At 44.0% G+C, this 18,173-nt stretch overlaps 3 protein-coding genes across 3 annotated transcripts; all 3 read left to right on the forward strand.

Moving 5' to 3' along the window:
* Nucleotides 1-1,073: 1,073 nt before the first annotated feature.
* LOC307214027 (olfactory receptor 52K1-like) lies at nt 1,074-2,117 on the forward strand (the record flags this gene model as incomplete). Its single annotated transcript, XM_079972345.1, has 1 exon — nt 1,074-2,117. One exon carries the CDS (start codon nt 1,074-1,076, stop codon nt 2,067-2,069), a length of 996 nt encoding a protein of 331 aa, XP_079828471.1. The 3' UTR covers nt 2,070-2,117.
* A 4,871-nt stretch (nt 2,118-6,988) lies between these two features.
* Nucleotides 6,989-7,412, forward strand: LOC307215348 (U6 snRNA-associated Sm-like protein LSm5; the record flags this gene model as incomplete). The annotated part of the gene is made up of 2 exons (XM_079974544.1): nt 6,989-7,220; nt 7,360-7,412. The coding sequence occupies exons 1-2, from the start codon at nt 7,010-7,012 to the stop codon at nt 7,410-7,412; spliced, it is 264 nt and encodes an 87-aa protein (XP_079830670.1). The 5' UTR covers nt 6,989-7,009.
* A 223-nt stretch (nt 7,413-7,635) lies between these two features.
* On the forward strand, nt 7,636-8,692 carry LOC307213934 (olfactory receptor 52K1-like; the record flags this gene model as incomplete). Its single annotated transcript, XM_079972165.1, has 1 exon — nt 7,636-8,692. Exon 1 carries the CDS (start codon nt 7,703-7,705, stop codon nt 8,690-8,692), a length of 990 nt encoding a protein of 329 aa, XP_079828291.1. The 5' UTR covers nt 7,636-7,702.
* Nucleotides 8,693-18,173: the final 9,481 nt, after the last annotated feature.

Here is an 18,173-nt window from a genome sequence, read left to right on the forward strand (position 1 = left end):
TCCCCTTCCCCTCTTTCTTTTTTCCTTTTTCCTTCTGTGATGGAACTCCTACTTGGGGACTTCCCTGGCTTTTTTCTGGCCCAAATAGGACCAGTCTGGATAGTTGGCCTTGGTGAGGATTTGACATTTTCATCCCCAAAAAGTTTTTGATTTGAATTTCTACTGAAATGAGGCTGCATTTTAATGTTGTATTTTAATCTTGTTTTTAAGTTGTATTTTAATCAATTGTTTTTATACCTGGTGTTAGCTGCCCTGAGCCTGGTCTTGGCTAGGGAGGGCGGGGTGTAAATAAAATTATTATTATTATTATTATTATTATTATTATTATTAGAGCAGGAGAAAGCAAGCATCAAATTGTGATGTTTCTAGCTGCTGAAAGTAAGTGTGTTATGAGTTTTTTGACATGTATAAGTGCATTGTTGTCCTGGAAGATATTTAATAGGCCTAGTTCTGGAGTTACTTTTATTATCTCTTTTGCTATTTTGGAGATTTCCTGCAGGAATGAACTTCGGGGCATTCCCACCTCATGTGGAGATATGTGGCTATGGAGGTGCAGGCTCTCCAGCATTTAGATGCTCCTATTTTACAGCTGGGGACGCAGGTGGCGCTGTGGGTTAAAGCCTCAGCGCCTAGGGCTTGCCGATCGAAAGGTCGGCGGTTCGAATCCCTGCGGCGGGGTGCGCTCCCGCTGCTCGGTCCCAGCGCCTGCCAACCTAGCAGTTCGAAAGCACCTCCGGGTGCAAGTAGATAAATAGGGACCGCTTACCGGCGGGAAGGTAAACGGCGTTTCCGTGTGCGGCTCTGGCTCGCCAGAGCAGCGATGTCACGCTGGCCACGTGACCCGGAAGTGTCTCCGGACAGCGCTGGCCCCTGGCCTCTTAAGTGAGATGGGCGCACAACCCCAGAGTCTGTCAAGACTGGCCCGTACGGGCAGGGGTACCTTTACCTTTACCTATTTTACAGATGGGAATAGATTTGGAGGCTACCTAACAACAACAAAAATAGGATGGTGGAACTATTCCTCTCTTCCCTCTTTTCAGATCTAAGGATTGTTATCTCCAATCATTGCCAAGATGGCTGGAGGGGATCAGAACGGAACAGCCAACGTCTCCTACACAGACTTCCTTCTGCTCGCCTTCCCAGGCCTCCAAGAGTCCAGATATCTCCTCGCCATCCCTTTCTTCTGCCTTTACCTCATGATTGTTGCAGGGAACTCCATCCTGATCTACACTGTGAGGACAGATCACAGTCTCCATTCGCCCATGTATGTCCTGATTGCTTTGCTCTTCGCAGTCAACATCTGTGGCTCCACCGTCATCCTTCCCAAGATGCTCCTCAGCTTCCTTCTCGGAGTCAGCCACATCTCCCTGACGGAGTGCCTGGTCCAGATGTTCTTCCTCTACTTTGCCACCATGCAGGACTGCAATCTTCTTCTCCTGATGGCTCTGGACAGATACGTGGCCATTTGTCACCCTCTGCACTACACAGACATCATGACGAAGAAGCTCCTGGTGATATTGACACTGGTCGCTCTTGCCCGGGGCGTGGCTTTCGTCAGCCCAGTAGTGATCCTGGCTTCCCAGGTGAGGTTCTGCAGGTCCAACATCATTGGGCATTTTGCCTGTGAGCACATGGCCCTCATGAGGTTGTCCTGTGGTGACATCTCCAGGAACAAGGTTCTAGGCCTGGCAGCAAGAACCATCACCGCCATCTTTGACTTTGGCTTTCTCCTGGGTTCTTACGGCTGCATCCTCCAGGTGTCCATGCAGATGAGCTCTGGCCACGCCCGACACAAGGCCTTCCACACCTGTGGCACCCACCTCATGGTCATCTTTACAACCTACTCTTCCAGAATCATCTCCTCCATTGTCTACCGCTTAGCCAAGTCAGCCAGCCAGGATGTCCACAATCTCATCAGCACAATATACCTGTTTCTTCCCTGGATCCTGCACCCCATCATTTATGGCATGAGGACTAAGGAGATCCAGGACAGTCTTTGGAAGCTGCTCAGAAGGAAATGGGCTCATTTGGTCCCCGGGAAAGCTGTGGCTGTGAGCAGAATCAAGTGACTGATCTGTCTGTGTGGATACGAGGCGGGTTTAGCAGAACTATCTAGAGCAGACATTGCACACTTGGTGTCCAGGTTGTCCAAGTCTGGTCTAGATTCATGTAAAGGGGTTTTCAAGAGTTTTCATAAGACACAGGGAACAAATGACAAAAGTCTGCTGGTTGGGTCTCTTTTAACGGCCATGGAAGGATTCTGCAACACATTCCTTTGAAGGTCCTGCCCTGGCCACCAGTAGAGTTAGAGGACTTCTGGCTTTTTGCTCCAGGTTTGTGTCTGGGCAAGAAGTTTCACCTGCCTTAGCAGAGGAATAATAGGAGACCTGACAGTATCCTTGTCACCTCAATTGCGCTCCACCTCTTGACTTTCTTGTCCCACAGAGTGGCTGGGCCAAATGAACTAGGCAAGAAGGGGTTAATATTTTTGGCTCAACTTTCTGGAAAGTTATGCCTTTGGCTTCCTAATCCTAGGCTGCTGCTAATCTGCAGCTAGGGAAAGTCAGTCTGTGCATGCTCAGAACCACTCACTTCATTACAATATTTAGCATATATATGGGGTCTGGGAATGTACAAAGTTATTTTATTATTTATAATATTATATATTATTATATTAGAGTATTTGAATACCGCCCTCTTGCAAAATGTCAACAACATTAAAAACTTTAGAAGCAATCGTTCCTCAATGTATCAGTGTGCTATATATATATATATATATATATTAAAAAAAACTGAACATGAAGGAATGGCTTTTCCAGATATATAAAACTATTAGTTTGCTGCAAGGTTAGCAGCTACGAGAGAGTGGTATGAACTAGACCTGGTCACACACTTGGAAAATTTTGTTCTAAAGAGACAAAAAGAAGCAGTGTTATGGCACCAACAGTTAGCAACATATCCTAGGTCCATTTTGGTTTAACAATCTGTGGTAAATTAAGAAATAAAATCTGTCCAGAGTTCTCACCTCTCACATCAAGGCTTTGCAATGAATTTGCAACGTGTGTTTATTACTTATTCTTATTATTCTTATTATTCTTATTTATTAAATTTCTATACTGCCCTTTCTCCAAAGATTACAGGGCAGTTTACAAAATAAAAACACAAAAATACATACCATAATGACAAACAAAAACAATAACAAAAACCACCCCAACACATATACATGTGGGGTACCCAAAAGCCCATACAGAGTCCTTAAGTGGGTTCCCTATCAATAGGAGAAAATAACAGAGGCCAACCAGAACAATGGTGCGCAAGCCCATATATAGTATTTTGAAATCGCCCACCCTGTAGCCCAAGACCACCCCCCAAAACATCATACATACATCACAGAAGGAGGCGGTCTACAACAGAAATCATTTCTGCCAGGATACCTGATAATGGTCACTGGTTGCTTTACCTGGGCAGCCTGGGCATTCTTTGTGATGGTTAATACTTTAGTTCCTGAATCCAGGTCACAGGCTCACCCTGTTCATACACACATAAGCCCTTCAGACAGGTAAGCAAAAGACAATGGGGAGGCCTTCCCATTTCCTCCCTCGCTGCAGAGAAATATTTGAGGTCACTGGGAGAGTCAAAATGGCTTCAGGATTGCTCTCCTGTACTATTTCAGACACCTGGTTTAAATACTTATGCATGTGTTTGCTTTGTACATTTATGAACATTTAATTTATATTTGAGACTTTAGAATTCTTATAATGCTAGGAAGTGGTTCAAAGACTGGGCCCCTTTGGGACCATTAGGAGCTAGACCTGAGACAACACCATCTCGGCTGCTGTTGCTCCAGGAGGAATTCGCTCTCGTGGTTATTTAAGCACCTGGTTTACAGCCAGACGGGTCTTGAACTCCATCACAGGCTGCCACAACCTCTTCTGGGTATCGGTGAGTAGTGCTATGCTGCATATTCAGAGGTTATGTGAATTGCGGGGGGTGGGGGAGAGAAGGATGCTGTCAGAGGTAGCCGTGCAATGGGTCCCCGACCCGTGTGACCCAGTGTGCTCTGGGAGAACTGGGGGCAAGGAGGCCTTCCATTCACATTTCTTTTGTGCAGGGGCCTCCAGATGTTCTGCTTCAGGGGCTGATGGGGGCTGCAGTCCAAAACATCTGCATCAAGTACTGTTTGGATGTGGGTGGCACTCTGGGTTAAACCACAGAGCCTAGGGCTTGCCAATCAGAAGGTCGGTGGTTCGAATCCCCGCAACGGGGTGAGCTCCCGCTGCTCGGTCCCTGCTCCTGCCAACCTAGCAGTTCGAAAGCACGTCAAAGTGCAAGTAGATAAATAGGTACCACTCCGGCAGGAAGGTAAATGGTGTTTCCGTGCGCTGCTCTGGTTCACCAGAAGCAGCTTAGTCATGCTGGCCACATGACCCAGAAGCTGTACGCTGGCTCCCTCGGCCAATAAAGCGAGATGAGCTCTGCAACCCCAGAGTCGGCCACGACTGGACCTAATGGTCAGGAGTCCCTTTACCTTTACTGTTTGGGCATCAGTACAAAAAACCAAGCAAGGGGCATCCACTTCTGATCAGAGCTGTGTGAGGAACATAGATTTAAAGCCCCCCTCTTCCATGCCACAATCCCAGTCTTCCTGGTACGTTTCCGAGCACAATTCAAAATTTTGGTGCTGACCTTGATAGCCCTAAACTGCCTCGGTCCAGTATACCTGAAGGAGCGTCTCCACCCCCATCATTCTGCCCGGACACTGAGGTCCAGCGCCAACGGCCTTCTGGCAGTCCCCTCCCTGCGAGAAGTGAGGTTACAGGGAACCAGGCAGAGGGCCTTCTCAGTGGTGGAGCCCACCCTGTGGAACACGCTCCTGTCAGATGTCAAGGAAATAAACAACTATCTGACTTTTAGAAGACATCTGAAGGCAGCCCTGTATCGGGAGGTTTTTAAATGTTTGATGTTTTGTATGTGTTGGATAGGGTTACCATATAGCCAGGAAAACCTGGACAAATTCAGGATTTGGGGCCAATTTGTTGCATCCAGGGGGATTTTACACAATCTTGGGAGAAGTCATTTAAAAAAAAAAAAAATGCCACTGGAGATGGCTGCAGTTTTGGCAGCGCATGTAGCATCAGTGGCTGATTTCTCTCCCAAACTTTGGGGGGAAATCTCATTTTAAAAGGTCTGGATTTTTACTTTTTGAATCATGGCAGCCCTAGTGCTGGAAGCTGCCCAGAGTGACTGGGGCAGTGCAGCCTGATGGGTGGGGGATAAATAATAAAATTACTAGTAGTAGTGTAGCACCCTGCTTGTGGTTAACGCTTAGCTGGAATGAAATATTCAACGCAGCAATAGAGAAATTAAAATAATAATTTATTTGTCAGGCAAATAAATATGAGGCACAGTGGTATATGGTTACCAAGCTCTGGCCTGGCCTCCTGCCATTCTGGCCAGCACTTATATTTCCTTAATCCAGACCCCTTGCTCCTCCTGTGGCTGCCTCTGTCCAATCAGCCTGGTTGAAATTCCTATTGGCTGTTTGCTAGAACCAATCACAAAAGATACACCCATTTCCTCTTGTCCTTTTATGGGAAACAAAAAGCTATATATTCTTCTATCTATAAATGACAAATAAGTAGTAATATATCTTACATGTGTCTCAACAAGGAACCTTAATTACCAGCTCACCTCGCCCTATTGCCCTCCAAAACAGATGGTTAATCTTAAATTTTTATCTTAAACAGATGTCAAGGATCATCATTGAAAGATCTCCTTCTCTTGAAGGTCTTTTAAACAAAGGCCTGACAACCAGTGCTCTAATGCTGTTTCCTGCTTGGCAGGGGGGCTAGGCTGGTGGCTGATGGCCCCTGTGATCTCTTCCAACTATATGAAATAAGAATCTAGCATAAGGATTTAACATTTCTTAGCTTCTAATTCCTTTGCAATAATTACATTTAAGCCAATATATTTAATACATAACATAGATAACCTTTTTAAAAGGAAAAGAAATCTTAAAAGGATCTCAGTTTAAGAAAGAAACAACTTTAGAAAAAGACTTCCCAAAATATTCTCTTCCTTTCTGCCAGCTAGATGCTTTTCCATTGCTCTTGACCTTTGAACCTTAGGAAAATATGGCTCAAGTTTAATGGGAGGCACATGGTTTTATTTTACTATTTACCCACTCTTAATTATGTTTATCTCTTCTTTTTTTTATCTTCTGTAATATGTAGGGTCAGTGTAACCTTGGCTGTCAGCCTGTAATTCCCTTTTTACGACTTTGAGAATTGTTTTCTGCTATAAATCAGGGGGCCCCCTTATCCAGGAGAATAAACATCTTGCCAAGTTTCTTAGGCAGCTGTTCTTCTGCCTGGCATGAACATTTGAAAATCTTTAAGCTCATTTTAAGATACAGGCCCTGATCAAGCCTCAATAAAAATGCAGGCTTATGATTAGATGCCTCAGTAGTAGTAGCCAGGATGGCTATACTCTGCCCTCCATAGTTTGAGGCAGCAGTGCTTCTGAATCCCAGTTGCTGGACCCACAGGAAATGGGAGACTTGCTCTGGCGCTCGAATCCCGCTTGAGGGTTTGCCTGTGAGAACAGGAAGCTGGACTAGATGGGACACTGGCCTGATTCATTTCATTTATTAGACTTGGCACCGAAGTGATTCTATTAAAGATATAGAATGCATATTACAATAAGGGGGGGGGATCATATGACACATTAATATTTCATTTAGCAATCATTACAAAAACATAATGGGACGCGGGTGACACTGTGGACTCATGTTCAGCTTGTGGTCCACCAAGACCCCTGGCTCCTTCTCACATGTACTGCTAATATGCCAACGTCATTCCTTGCCACCACTGATGGGAGTTGTATTCCAATGCATCTGATGCCCACCAGGTGGGCAAATGCTGCTGTAAACTGTGTCTTTAGCTAAGCACCACCAGTGCCGGCAAATAAGAAATCCCTCAGGACTCGATTAGTCAGGCCTCGTGGCAAAATGACGGCCAACGCGACTACCAGCCCATCTCAGCTTCTGCCTCTTGAGCTGGTGGACAAGTGCATAGGCTCACAAATTCACATTGTGATAAAAAGTGATGAAGAAATTGTTGGCACGCTCCTAGGATTTGATGACTTTGTCAAAATGGTATTGGAATATGTTACACCTGAAGGACGAAGAATTACAAAGCTAGACCAGATTTTGCTGAATGGTAATAATAATAATAATAATAATAATAATAATAATAATAATAATTTATTTATACCCCGCCCATCTGGCTGGGCTCCCCAGCCACTCTGGGCAGCTTCCAACAAAATATAAAAATACTGTAATGCATCAATCATTAAAAGCTTCCCTAAACATAACAATGCTGGTTCCTGGAGGAGAAGGACCAAAAGTGTAAATAAAGTCATTTGCCATAATTGAAGACTTCCTGTTAAATATTCTGCAGGAATATATTGATGAAAGGCAAATTTCCATTTCAAGAAAAATGCATCGTTAACAATGACTTTAAGTTAAAACCATGACTTTGTTGTACAGGCAATAAAGAGGTTGTTTTTCATCATCATCATCATCATCATCATCATCATCATCATAAATAAATAATAAATAATAAATCCCTCTTCTTCCACCTTCCCAGGCCCTAGTTGCGTAAGTATTGGGCAAGAACTGCACCCACCCACCCACCCAAAAATGGGCATGGAGACCCCGAGTGGAGCTGCCAACATCTCCTACACGGAATTTGTCCTGCTTCCGTTCCCCGGCCTCGAGGATTCCAGGCAGCTCCTTGTGATCCCTTTCTTCTGCCTCTTTGTGGTCATCCTGGCGGCCAACTCCGTCCTGATCTACACGGTGAAGGTGGAGGAGAGCCTCCACTCGCCCATGTGCCTGCTCATCGCCTTGCTGCTAGCGGTCAACATCTGTGGGACGGCCACCATCCTCCCCAAGATGCTCCTCAGCTTCCTTCTCCGCACCAGCCGCATCTCGCTGGCCGAGTGCCTGCTGCAGATGTTCTTCCTGTACTTCACAGCCGTCCTGGACTGCAGCATCCTGCTGATGATGGCTCTCGACCGGTACGTGGCCATCTGCCACCCGCTGCGCTACGCGGACATCATGACCAGCCGGCTGCTGGTGTTGCTGACTCTCGCCTCCATGTTGCGTAGCCTTTTCGTCGTCAGCCCCGTGGTGATCCTGGCTTCCCGGGTGAGCTTCTGCCGCTCGGATGTCATCGGCCACTTCACCTGTGAGCACATGGCCCTGATGAGGTTGTCCTGCAGCGACATCTCCGTCAACAAGGCGGTGGGGATGGCGATGCGGTGCGTCGACGTCATCCTGGACTTCAGCATCCTCCTGGCTTCCTACAGCCAAATCGTCCGCACGGCGCTGAAGATCGCTTCCGGCAACGTCCGCCACAAGGCCTTCCACACCTGCGGGACACACCTGATCGTCCTCTTCATCAGCTACTCCTCCCGTCTCTCCTCCTCCATCGTCTTCCGCCTGGCCAAGTCGGCCTCCCAAGACGTCCACAACCTGATCAGCGCAGTCTACCTGCTGTTCCCCTGGGCTGTCCACCCTGTTATCTACGGGGTGAGGACTAAGGAGATCAGAGAAAGCCTCCAAAAGCTCTTCAGGAAATCCCACAGCCCTCTCCTTAGGACTTTCAAGACAAAAAGCACTAAATGAGCCGCTGCTGGGTGGCTTGCCAGGGATTCTCGATCTGGGTTGGACTGGATGACCCTCGGGGGACCCTTCCAACGATTCTGCAATGTTTCGGGGGTTGATTTAAATTAATTTAATCCACTGTACACTTTTTGGACTATTTTATGTATACCGCTTAGAACTGCCAGCAATTAAGGGGAGCACAAATGGCTGAAATCTTACATGTAGCCATAGTTGAGGAAGAAAATGTATCTTGGCTAATCTTGCATTCTGTATTTTAAATATTTCTGTAAGCTGTACCCAGAGAATTCAGTGATAAAGGCAGCATACCAATGTTAAAAATAAATACTGACTCAGGGAAATCCAGTGTATTATGAGCAGAGCCGTCTTTCCCATAGGGCTTAGTGGTGCGTCGTGCCAGGGCGCTGGTCTCTCAGGGGCACCCCAGCAAGTGGGGGAGCTGTGCGGCTTTGCCAGTGGCCTCCCCTTTCCCTACACACCTGCCAGTTGTGCCCCGCCAACCATATGGCTGGCAGGCATGCAGCTTCCCTCCCAAGCCTCTGCGGGTATAGCTCTCCTCCCAAGGAGGCTTGGAAGGGAATAATAATAATAATAATAATAATAATAACAATAATAATAATTTTATTTATATCCTGCCCTCCCCAGCCAAAGTCGGGCTCAGAGCGGCTAGCAACAGTAAAAGTAACACAGTTTACATAAAATCACAATCAATTAATTGAAATACATTCTAAAATCAATTCATTCTAAAATCAATTCAGAATCAAATTAATGGCAACCATTGGGCTAGAATTCTATGAGGATTACCAAAGCATACCTGTCAACTTTCAGATTTGAAAATAAGGGATCAGCAGCATCACCTGACCCGGGGACAGTCTATGGGATATCTGACAATCCGGGATAGCAGCGGGAAGCAGCGGGAAACAGCGCTGGAATAAGGGAATTTCCCACACAAAAAGGGAAGGTTGACAGCTGTGTACCAAAGGAGGGGGTCAGACTGCGCCCTGGCCAAAGGCCTGGTGGAACAGCTCTGTCTTGCAGGCCCTGCGGAAAGATGTCAAGTCCCGCAGGGCCCTAGTCTCTTGTGACAGAGCATTCCACCAGTTCGGGGCCACGGCCGAAAAAGCCCTGGCTCTGGTTGAGGCCAGCCTAACCTCTATGTGGCCCAGGACTTCCAAGGTGTTTTTGTTTGAAAACCGTATGGTCCTCCGTGGGACATGCGCTCTCCTCCCGAGGAGGCTTGGGAAGGGCGCATGTCAGTGCGCAGCTACAGCCAACCCAACACTATCCATGGTAATTTGGGGGTGCTGGGCAGATATTTGCACCCGGGCACTGCATCTGCTAAAGACGGCCCTGATTATTAGCTTGGCTGACTGTTTTCCTGTCTTCTTTGGGAGAAGCTCTCCAGAAATAATCCTGATCAAAGATAACAGACTTATATTAAGAGCTAAACAAAATTTTGCTAATAAAACAGAAGTTTTTTTTTATTAGGAATACAGTCATACCTCAGGTTGAAGTAGCTTCAGGATAAGTATTTTCGGGTGGTGCACTGCAGAGACCCAGAAGTAACGGAGCGCGTTACTTCCGGGTTTCGACGCTCACGCATGCACAGACGGTCAAAATGATGTCACACACACGCTCCGAAGCGGCGACTCGTGACCTGAGCAAGCACAGACGCGGGCGGCGTTTGCTTCTGGATGCGAACGGGGCTCCGAAACGGATCCCGTTTGCATCCAGAGGTACCACTGTACTGTATATGGACATAACGAGGGGAAATAAGAAAATATTTCTTTACGGCACAGTGGCAGCGAGAACATTAATTGCCAAAAAAAATGGAAAAAAGAAATTATACCGACAAAAAATCAATGGCAAGATAAATTATTCGACTATATAGAATTGGCTAGAATGACAGATGTGATTAGGGGTCAGACCAAACAAAAATTTCAAAAAGAATGGGAAAAATATAGAAATTAACTTAAAAAGCAGTGCCCTCAAATTAATAGCTGGACTTGTTTTGATTAACTTTTGCAAAATGAATTATGGGGTAAAAGCTAAAAACAGAAAGAAAAAGGGGTGGAAATGAAATGAGAAGGAAACAGTTTACTAAAGATGAACGTAGAACCACGCTAAGGATGAAGGAAGTCAAGTGGAAGAATAGAAGAATTGAAATATGGTAAATACACATTGTTTAATATTTGTTTAATATTTAGTATAGATTTTTGTATTTTCCTTTGATATTGCCTTTTCTTTTCTTTTTCTATTAGTATGTGTGTTTGTGTTGCAAAATAAAAATAAAAATACTTATTAAAAAAACAAAGACAACAGGTTTATTGAGTCTTCGTCCTGATTTGCTTGTGCAAAGCTTACATGGATGTTGTTGGAGCATCCCTAGTCGTCACTGATCATTCGCCCCCCCTCTTTTCTTTTGCAAGGAGGTTATTCATTCACCTGCACTCATCCTGGTTTGCTTGTGGGGTATTTAGACATTTCCCCATCAATCGGTTGTCCATCCCACACCATTTGGTACATTTTCCCCATTGTGAAAAGTCCTTTGTTGGGGATCCATCGGCGCAAATATTTCCGCTTGCACAAGGCGGCTCACCCTGGATTTTTGCCAGGCCAATTATTAGTGAGGCCAGCAGGGTCACAGGTGCAGGAATGTGAACTGACCGCAAAACTGGTAAGAACCAGTCAAAAGGGGAAATGAGCAGCTGGTTTTTAAAGTGAAAGGTAACAGCGGCAAGAGTATTTACCCCCCCAAAAAAATTATTAGTTTTCTCTTATAACACATAGACAAAAACACAAAAGAAAAACATTAAATTTGACACAACATAAAAACTTAACAATAATAAAAAAACACACAAAATAAAAAAACACTTTATTTAAGGTAGATAAGGACAAGATGAAATTATACAACTAGACTTCCGGGTTAGCGCGATCGGCTAATGGCGGATTCCCTCCGAGCTCCGGAGGGAATCGGCTCTGCTGAAGACAGGTCCTACCGCGCCGGCGACGCGGGGACCCTCAGAAACCACAGGCGCGGAAGCCTGCGGACTTGGTGACTCGGTGGGCACCTTTAAGCGCCCTCCCTGACCCACGAAGAGCCTTTTTAAAGGCTACGGAGAGGGTACGGGGAGCGGCGTGGTGCTGAGAGTAGACCGCTACTTCAGTGGAGCGAAGCCGCGTGCCATGGCCGGACAGCGCTGACTTTTTTCCCAAAATTCGGACTGGAAACAAATAACCCGTGAGTAGAATGGAATTTGGACTTTAAAATCTATATCTTTGAATTCGGTACAACCGGGGGATGTGCTAAAGGGAAGTCCGCACCCCCCTATCTACAAACGATCTAAAGCAAGGATCGGTGGACTAAGGTGGAGAGTACTGTTTTTGGTGTTAGATAAAAAATATTTCCATGAGTTTGACAGAAGAAGTCTTTGTGCTGGAGAGAAAGTGAGGAGTTTTGGAAGCTTTTGTGTAACCCCCCCCCCCGAACCCGGGAGTGTCCTGTGTGTGAGCCAGAGGAAAAAGAACAAGGAGTTTGACAGCTGTCAAAGGAGCTGTCAAACGGGCGGCTAAAATTTAAGAACTTTGTTATTTAATAACTTTCTGAACTAAAAGTGTTGCTTTTGAACTGAGGTGGCTGGAAACAACGTAGTCATAAACAACAAAGTAACGGGCTGTTGGAAAAGGACTATCAAGCAACTGTAATCCCCCTAGGGGGAACTAGAGACATTACAATGGCTGCAGAGGGAAAATTACTGGTAGAGATAGAAAGAATGTTTTTTCTCGTGGGAATCCTGCAAGAGCAGAGTACGGCTATGAACAAAGAACTTATGACCTTGAATTCCACAACAAACGACTCTGCTGAATGCATAAAGGATTTGCCTGATAAGGAATCTGCAGCTGAACCAGAAAAAACTTTTTTGGAACCGGTGGAGAGAAAAGAAGGAATGGAAAAAGTGCAGGAAAATATCAATCAGAAGCCCATATTGTCAGGAAATAAAGAAGAAGATCTTTGGATTACAAATCTGCGAAAGATGAGAAAGATGAAGGAGGAAGTCCCGGGAGCACTTGGAATATTGGAATTCAAAAGAGTAAAGAAATATGATTGGGACTTCCTCCTTGAGTATGGGAGATCAACTGACTTTTTGCAGCAACTGCTATTAAGTATCTTGGATGGAAGAAAATATGATGTGACTGAGATAGAATTCCTTCGAGACCTGAGGACCAACAAAACGGGCTACCAACAAAATCGGCAGAGAGAGACTGACAGAGACTTGAAGGCCTCTGATGTGAGGAATCCGGGCTAGGATAATTGCTTGGGAAGGGATGGAAACTGGGGTAGGGAGGGAGGGGAGAACAGAATTTCAAAATTTTATGATTTTTGTATTTGGCCATTATGACATATAATTAACAAAAATACAAAGGGAGAAATTCGTGGAAGGGTAATTAGGTCGACCTTAGAAAAAAAAAGATTTAATGTTTAAAAGAGAATTGGATAAATTAAATTTGGATAAGTAAAAAGGATTAAGTTTAAAAATAACAATAATATGTTAAAGATGGGAGATAAGAACTTGCTGAACTAATTTTTGGAATTGGGATGTATGAAGAGGGGGTGGGGGGAAGTCAGGGAAAGGGGGTAATGAAAATAAGAGTTTAAAAATATATATGTTTTGTTTTTGTTTTTGTTTTTGTTTTTGTTTTATAAAATGTGAAAACCTAATGAAAATTTTATTAAAAAAAAGAGATGAAATTATACAACTGAATATAAATATAGATGGGAAACGGCTATGTATTGTGAGTACTTATCTACTTTTTAAAATGTTCACCTATGATCTTTTTCTTTTACTTTTTATTTTTTCTTTGTTCTTTTTTTCTTTTTTCTGATATCTTATCTTTCATTTCACTCCTTTATTGTGAATAGTGTTTTATAGAGGTATAAATAACTGTAAATATGAAAAGAGACAAAATATTCTCTAATCTTTTCCTTGGTTATATGTATTTTCTTTTTCTTTTGTATTTTCTTTTGTTGTAAATATGTATGTTTTCTAATTTGTACTTAATAAAAGATCAAATAAATAAATAAATAAATAAATAAAAGTTCAAAACACACACACACACACACATAATAAAAGAATTTTTTTCTTCTTGTCCCCTGGGGTATTTACATTGCTAAAAGACTTCCTTGACACCCTCCAATCTGGATTTCATCATATTACATATTTAGCAGTTCCCAATTTCATATTTATAACATCAGTATCTTCTTTCACTACAAACTTCTTAACCTTACTTCCAATTGTCATCCATATTCATCTTTATTATTAATCTTTTTCTATTCCTTGGCCTAATCTGTTACTTTTGGGGATTTCTTAATTATCTTGTATTACAATATATCACTAAATATTCTTTAAATTTCTTCCGGTCTTCTTGTGTTTCCTCCTCTTTCTGGTCGCGGATTCTTCCAGTCAGGTCAGCCAGCTCCGAAAAGTCCATCATCTTCATCTGCCATTTTTCAATGGGTTGGCTCAGAAATGGAAACAAGAATAAATACCGACGAAAGAATAATGGCAGACAAAATTAACGAACTACGCAGAATTGGATAAAATGACAGGAAGGATTCGAAACCTAGGGGACCAGAGACTTACAGAAGATTGGAAGAAATATACGAATTATTTGAAGAGCAACTGTAATCAACAAATTACGCTAGACGTTTTGTAAGGAGAAATGTATGAAATATTGCAAAGAAGAGAGGTACTAGTTATGTGATTTAAATGTAATAGTGAAAATAAGAAATGTAAATCAAGTAAATAGATTGGAAAGTTTTCAGATGTGATCGATGGAAGTAAAAAAAACCAAACCTGTATAAGATGTAAAAGTACGTTTAATTATTGTTGAAAATGATATGTTGAAAAACTAATAAAAAATTTATAAATAAATAAAGTGAAAGGTAGCTCCGTTTTTAACCGTCATCATCATTTTCACATTGTATATACCTCCTTTCCATATTGTTGTATACAAGCTGAAGAAGTCACAAAAAATACACAACGAAGCTCACGCCTCAGTCTGATCCAATACAAAAAAGTTACAGTGGAAGCTCAGTTTTCAAACATCTTGGAAGTCGAACATTTCAGCTTTCGAATGCCAAAAACCCAGAAGTAACTGCTTCGATTTTCGGATGCTTTTCGGAAGCTGAACATGCCCCACGGCTTCCTTATTGAGTTTTCTAGATGTAAACTCATAAACTCTTATCTCTAATTCTATAACGAATTATTGTGTTATAAATATCCTTATGAGCTTGAGTTTGTAATCTCCATTTGAGTTTGTAATCCTTGTCAGAATATGTACTTTTAAACGGATTAGTTTTTGTTAAAATTGACTACTGATTTGAGAGTAGGGACCACTCCCACTACTGAAACTTATACTGGCCAGAGTTCTTGGTGTGCTTTTTTCTTGGTATATTTAATAACAAGGAGACCACAGTAGAAGCAGAAGGAGGGCAGGCCAGAGGACTTGCCAGCTTGCCCCTTGGAGACCCAACCTGCTAATTTTAGGAGACCCATTAGCAGCAATTATGAGCAGCGCCCAAGAGAGGCACCGGTGCCACACCTCTGCCGACGATTTGCTCCGGTCATATTTAATGGCGTGGATTATCTGAAACTGGACCTTAGAAAGGTCCTTCCATCGGATGGTGAGCAAAACATAGTGGCTTGATTGCATTAGTATTTCAGCATTAGTATATTAGTATTTTAGTTGTATTTTTAAAAGTATTGTTTCCTGCTTGGCAGGGGGTTGGACTCGATGGCCCTTGTGGTCTCTTCCAACTCTATGATTCTATGATTCTATGGCTGTACATTTTTCTTTATGTTCTTTTTTTGGTGTAAACTGCTTTTTTATTTTTTTTTACAATGAAGGGGCGTATACATTTTAGGAAATAAATAAATGACATCGATAAAACACGTTTAAACTAGCTAGGCATTCAAAAGTTAATTGGAATAAGTGATGGGCTAAAAACAAATTGAAAGACACATCAGCCTTCTTGCTCTTTGTGCTCTTTTTGCAATCCTGTTAACCGGTTTTGAAGAAAGTGGTTTGATTGATTGATTGATTGATTGATTGCATTTCTATGGAGACTGAGGACTTGTTTCTTCTATGCAGTCCATGGAGATCAGCTGCACACCTTTCGCTCCTGAAAAGTGCTTCTTGAGGAACCAAATTAATTCCAAAAATAAAAGCTCATTCCCGGCTGATTGTGCATTTCCACGCAGTGTGTCCGTTTGAAAGCAGATATAGGTGCTCCCAGCAACCCTGGATACGATACGATAATCTTTATTGTCATTGTCCCGTACAGAACAACAAAATTGAAAAAATCTACACCAGACATTCAAAAACCCACAAGACTGCTATCCCAGCCTGGATAGCCCCTAAAAACTCTGATACCCCATCATTAAATACAATATACTCCCACAGAGACTCCTTACACTGCGTTTAAAACCAAAATCGCCTTTGGATAGAAACTGTTTCTCAGGCGGCTGGTCCTAGTCTTTATAACCCTGGACCTTCTTTTCCAGAAGGCAGAAGCTGAAAGGGATCATTTCCGGGGTGCGCACTATCCTGCGCTATCTCTGCAGCTTCCTTGTGGCATCGGGAAGCATAGATTTGATCCATACCTGGGCAGGCAGCAGGACTGCCAACACCACTTCCGTCTTCGTTCACCTGGGGCATGTGCAGAGAGGGAAAAGCAGAGAGGGAAAATCACCTAATCACAGGAAGGGCTTTCAAACGTGTATCAAGTAACCACACTCCTTTTGGTGGATGGCAGTTTCCAGAATCAAGCAGAAGTAGCCAGTAGAGAATGCGACTCTTCAAGGTTGTGGGTCTGAGCCCCACGTTGGCCAAAATATTCCTGCATTGTAGGGCTTGGAACAGATGGCCCTCTTGGTCCTGTCCATAGCTGTTAACGTTTCCCTTTTCTTGCAAGGAGGCCTATTCGGAATAAGGGGATTTCCCTTAAAAAAAGGGAAACATTGACAGCTAGGGTCCCGTCCCACTCTGCAAGTCAATGATTCTAGGTTGAGGGCAAGTGGGAACGATTCCAGATTGAGGAAAAACTGCCTTTTTGAGGTACAAACAAGTTGCTGTGTACATAAGAAGATAAAACGCAACAAGAGCCCTTGCAAATCTAGCCCAGAATCTTGTTCTCGCCGTGGCCAACCAGATACGCATTATGGGGAACCCGCAAGCAGGGTTCGAAAACAAGAGGCCTCTCCCCTCCTGAGGTTTCCAGCAGCTGGGTTCCAGATGCATCGCTGCCTCTGATCGTGGAGGCAGAGCAGAGCCAACATGGCTGGTAATAATAATAATAATAATAATAATAATAATAATAATAATAATACAGTGGTACCTCAGGTTAAGTACTTAATTCGTTCCAGAGGTCTGTTCTTAACCTGAAACTGTTCTTAACCTGAAGCACCACTTTAGCTAATGGGGCCTCCCGCTGCCGCCGCGCCACCAGAGCACGATTTCTGTTCTCATCCTGAAGCAAAGTTCTTAACCCAAGGTACTATTTCTGGGTTAGCGAAGTCTGTAACCTGAAGCGTATGTAACCCGAGGTACCACTGTAATAATAATAATGATTTATTATTTATACCCCGTCCATCTGGCTGGGTTTCCCCAGCCACTCTGGGTGGCTTCCAACAGAATATTAAAATACAATAACCTATTAAATATTAAAAGGTAAAGGTACCCCTGCCCGTACGGGCCAGTCTTGACAGACTCTGGGGTTGTGCGCCCATCTCACTTAAGAGGCCAGGGGCCAGCGCTGTCCGGAGACACTTCCGGGTCACGTGGCCAGTGTGACATCGCTGCTCTGGCGAGCCAGAGCCGCACACGGAAACGCCGTTTACCTTCCCGCTGGTAAGCGGTCCCTATTTATCTACTTGCACCCGGAGGTGCTTTCGAACTGCTAGGTTGGCAGGCGCTGGGACCGAGCAGCGGGAGCGCACCCCGCCGCAGGGATTCAAACCGCCGACCTTTCGATCGGCAAGTCCTAGGCGCTGAGGCTTTAACCCACAGCGCCACCTGCGTCCCCTATTAAATATTAAAAGCTTCCAAATCCTGAATTTGTCCAGGTTTTCCTGACTATATGGTAACCCTATCCAACACATATAAAACATGAAACATTTAAAAACCTCCCGATACAGGGCTGCCTTCAGATGTCTTCTAAAAGTCTGGTAGTTGTTTTGGGATGGTGTTCCAGAGGGTGGGAGCCACTACCGAGAAGGCCCTCTGCCTGGTTCCCTGCAACCTCACTTCTCGCAGTGAGGGAACATAGTGAGCTGGACCTCAGTGTCCGGGCTGGACGATGGGGGTGGAGACGCTCCTTCAGGTATACTGGACTGGTAGCCATTGTAGGCCAAGAACAAATCACACAGCAGGCACAAATACTTGACAACAAAGTAAGTCCTTTCTCCATTTCAGGTCCAAAGCC

The sequence above is a fragment of the Podarcis cretensis genome (assembly GCF_951804945.1).
Source record: "Podarcis cretensis genome assembly, chromosome: 4".
NCBI lineage: Eukaryota > Metazoa > Chordata > Lepidosauria > Squamata > Lacertidae > Podarcis > Podarcis cretensis.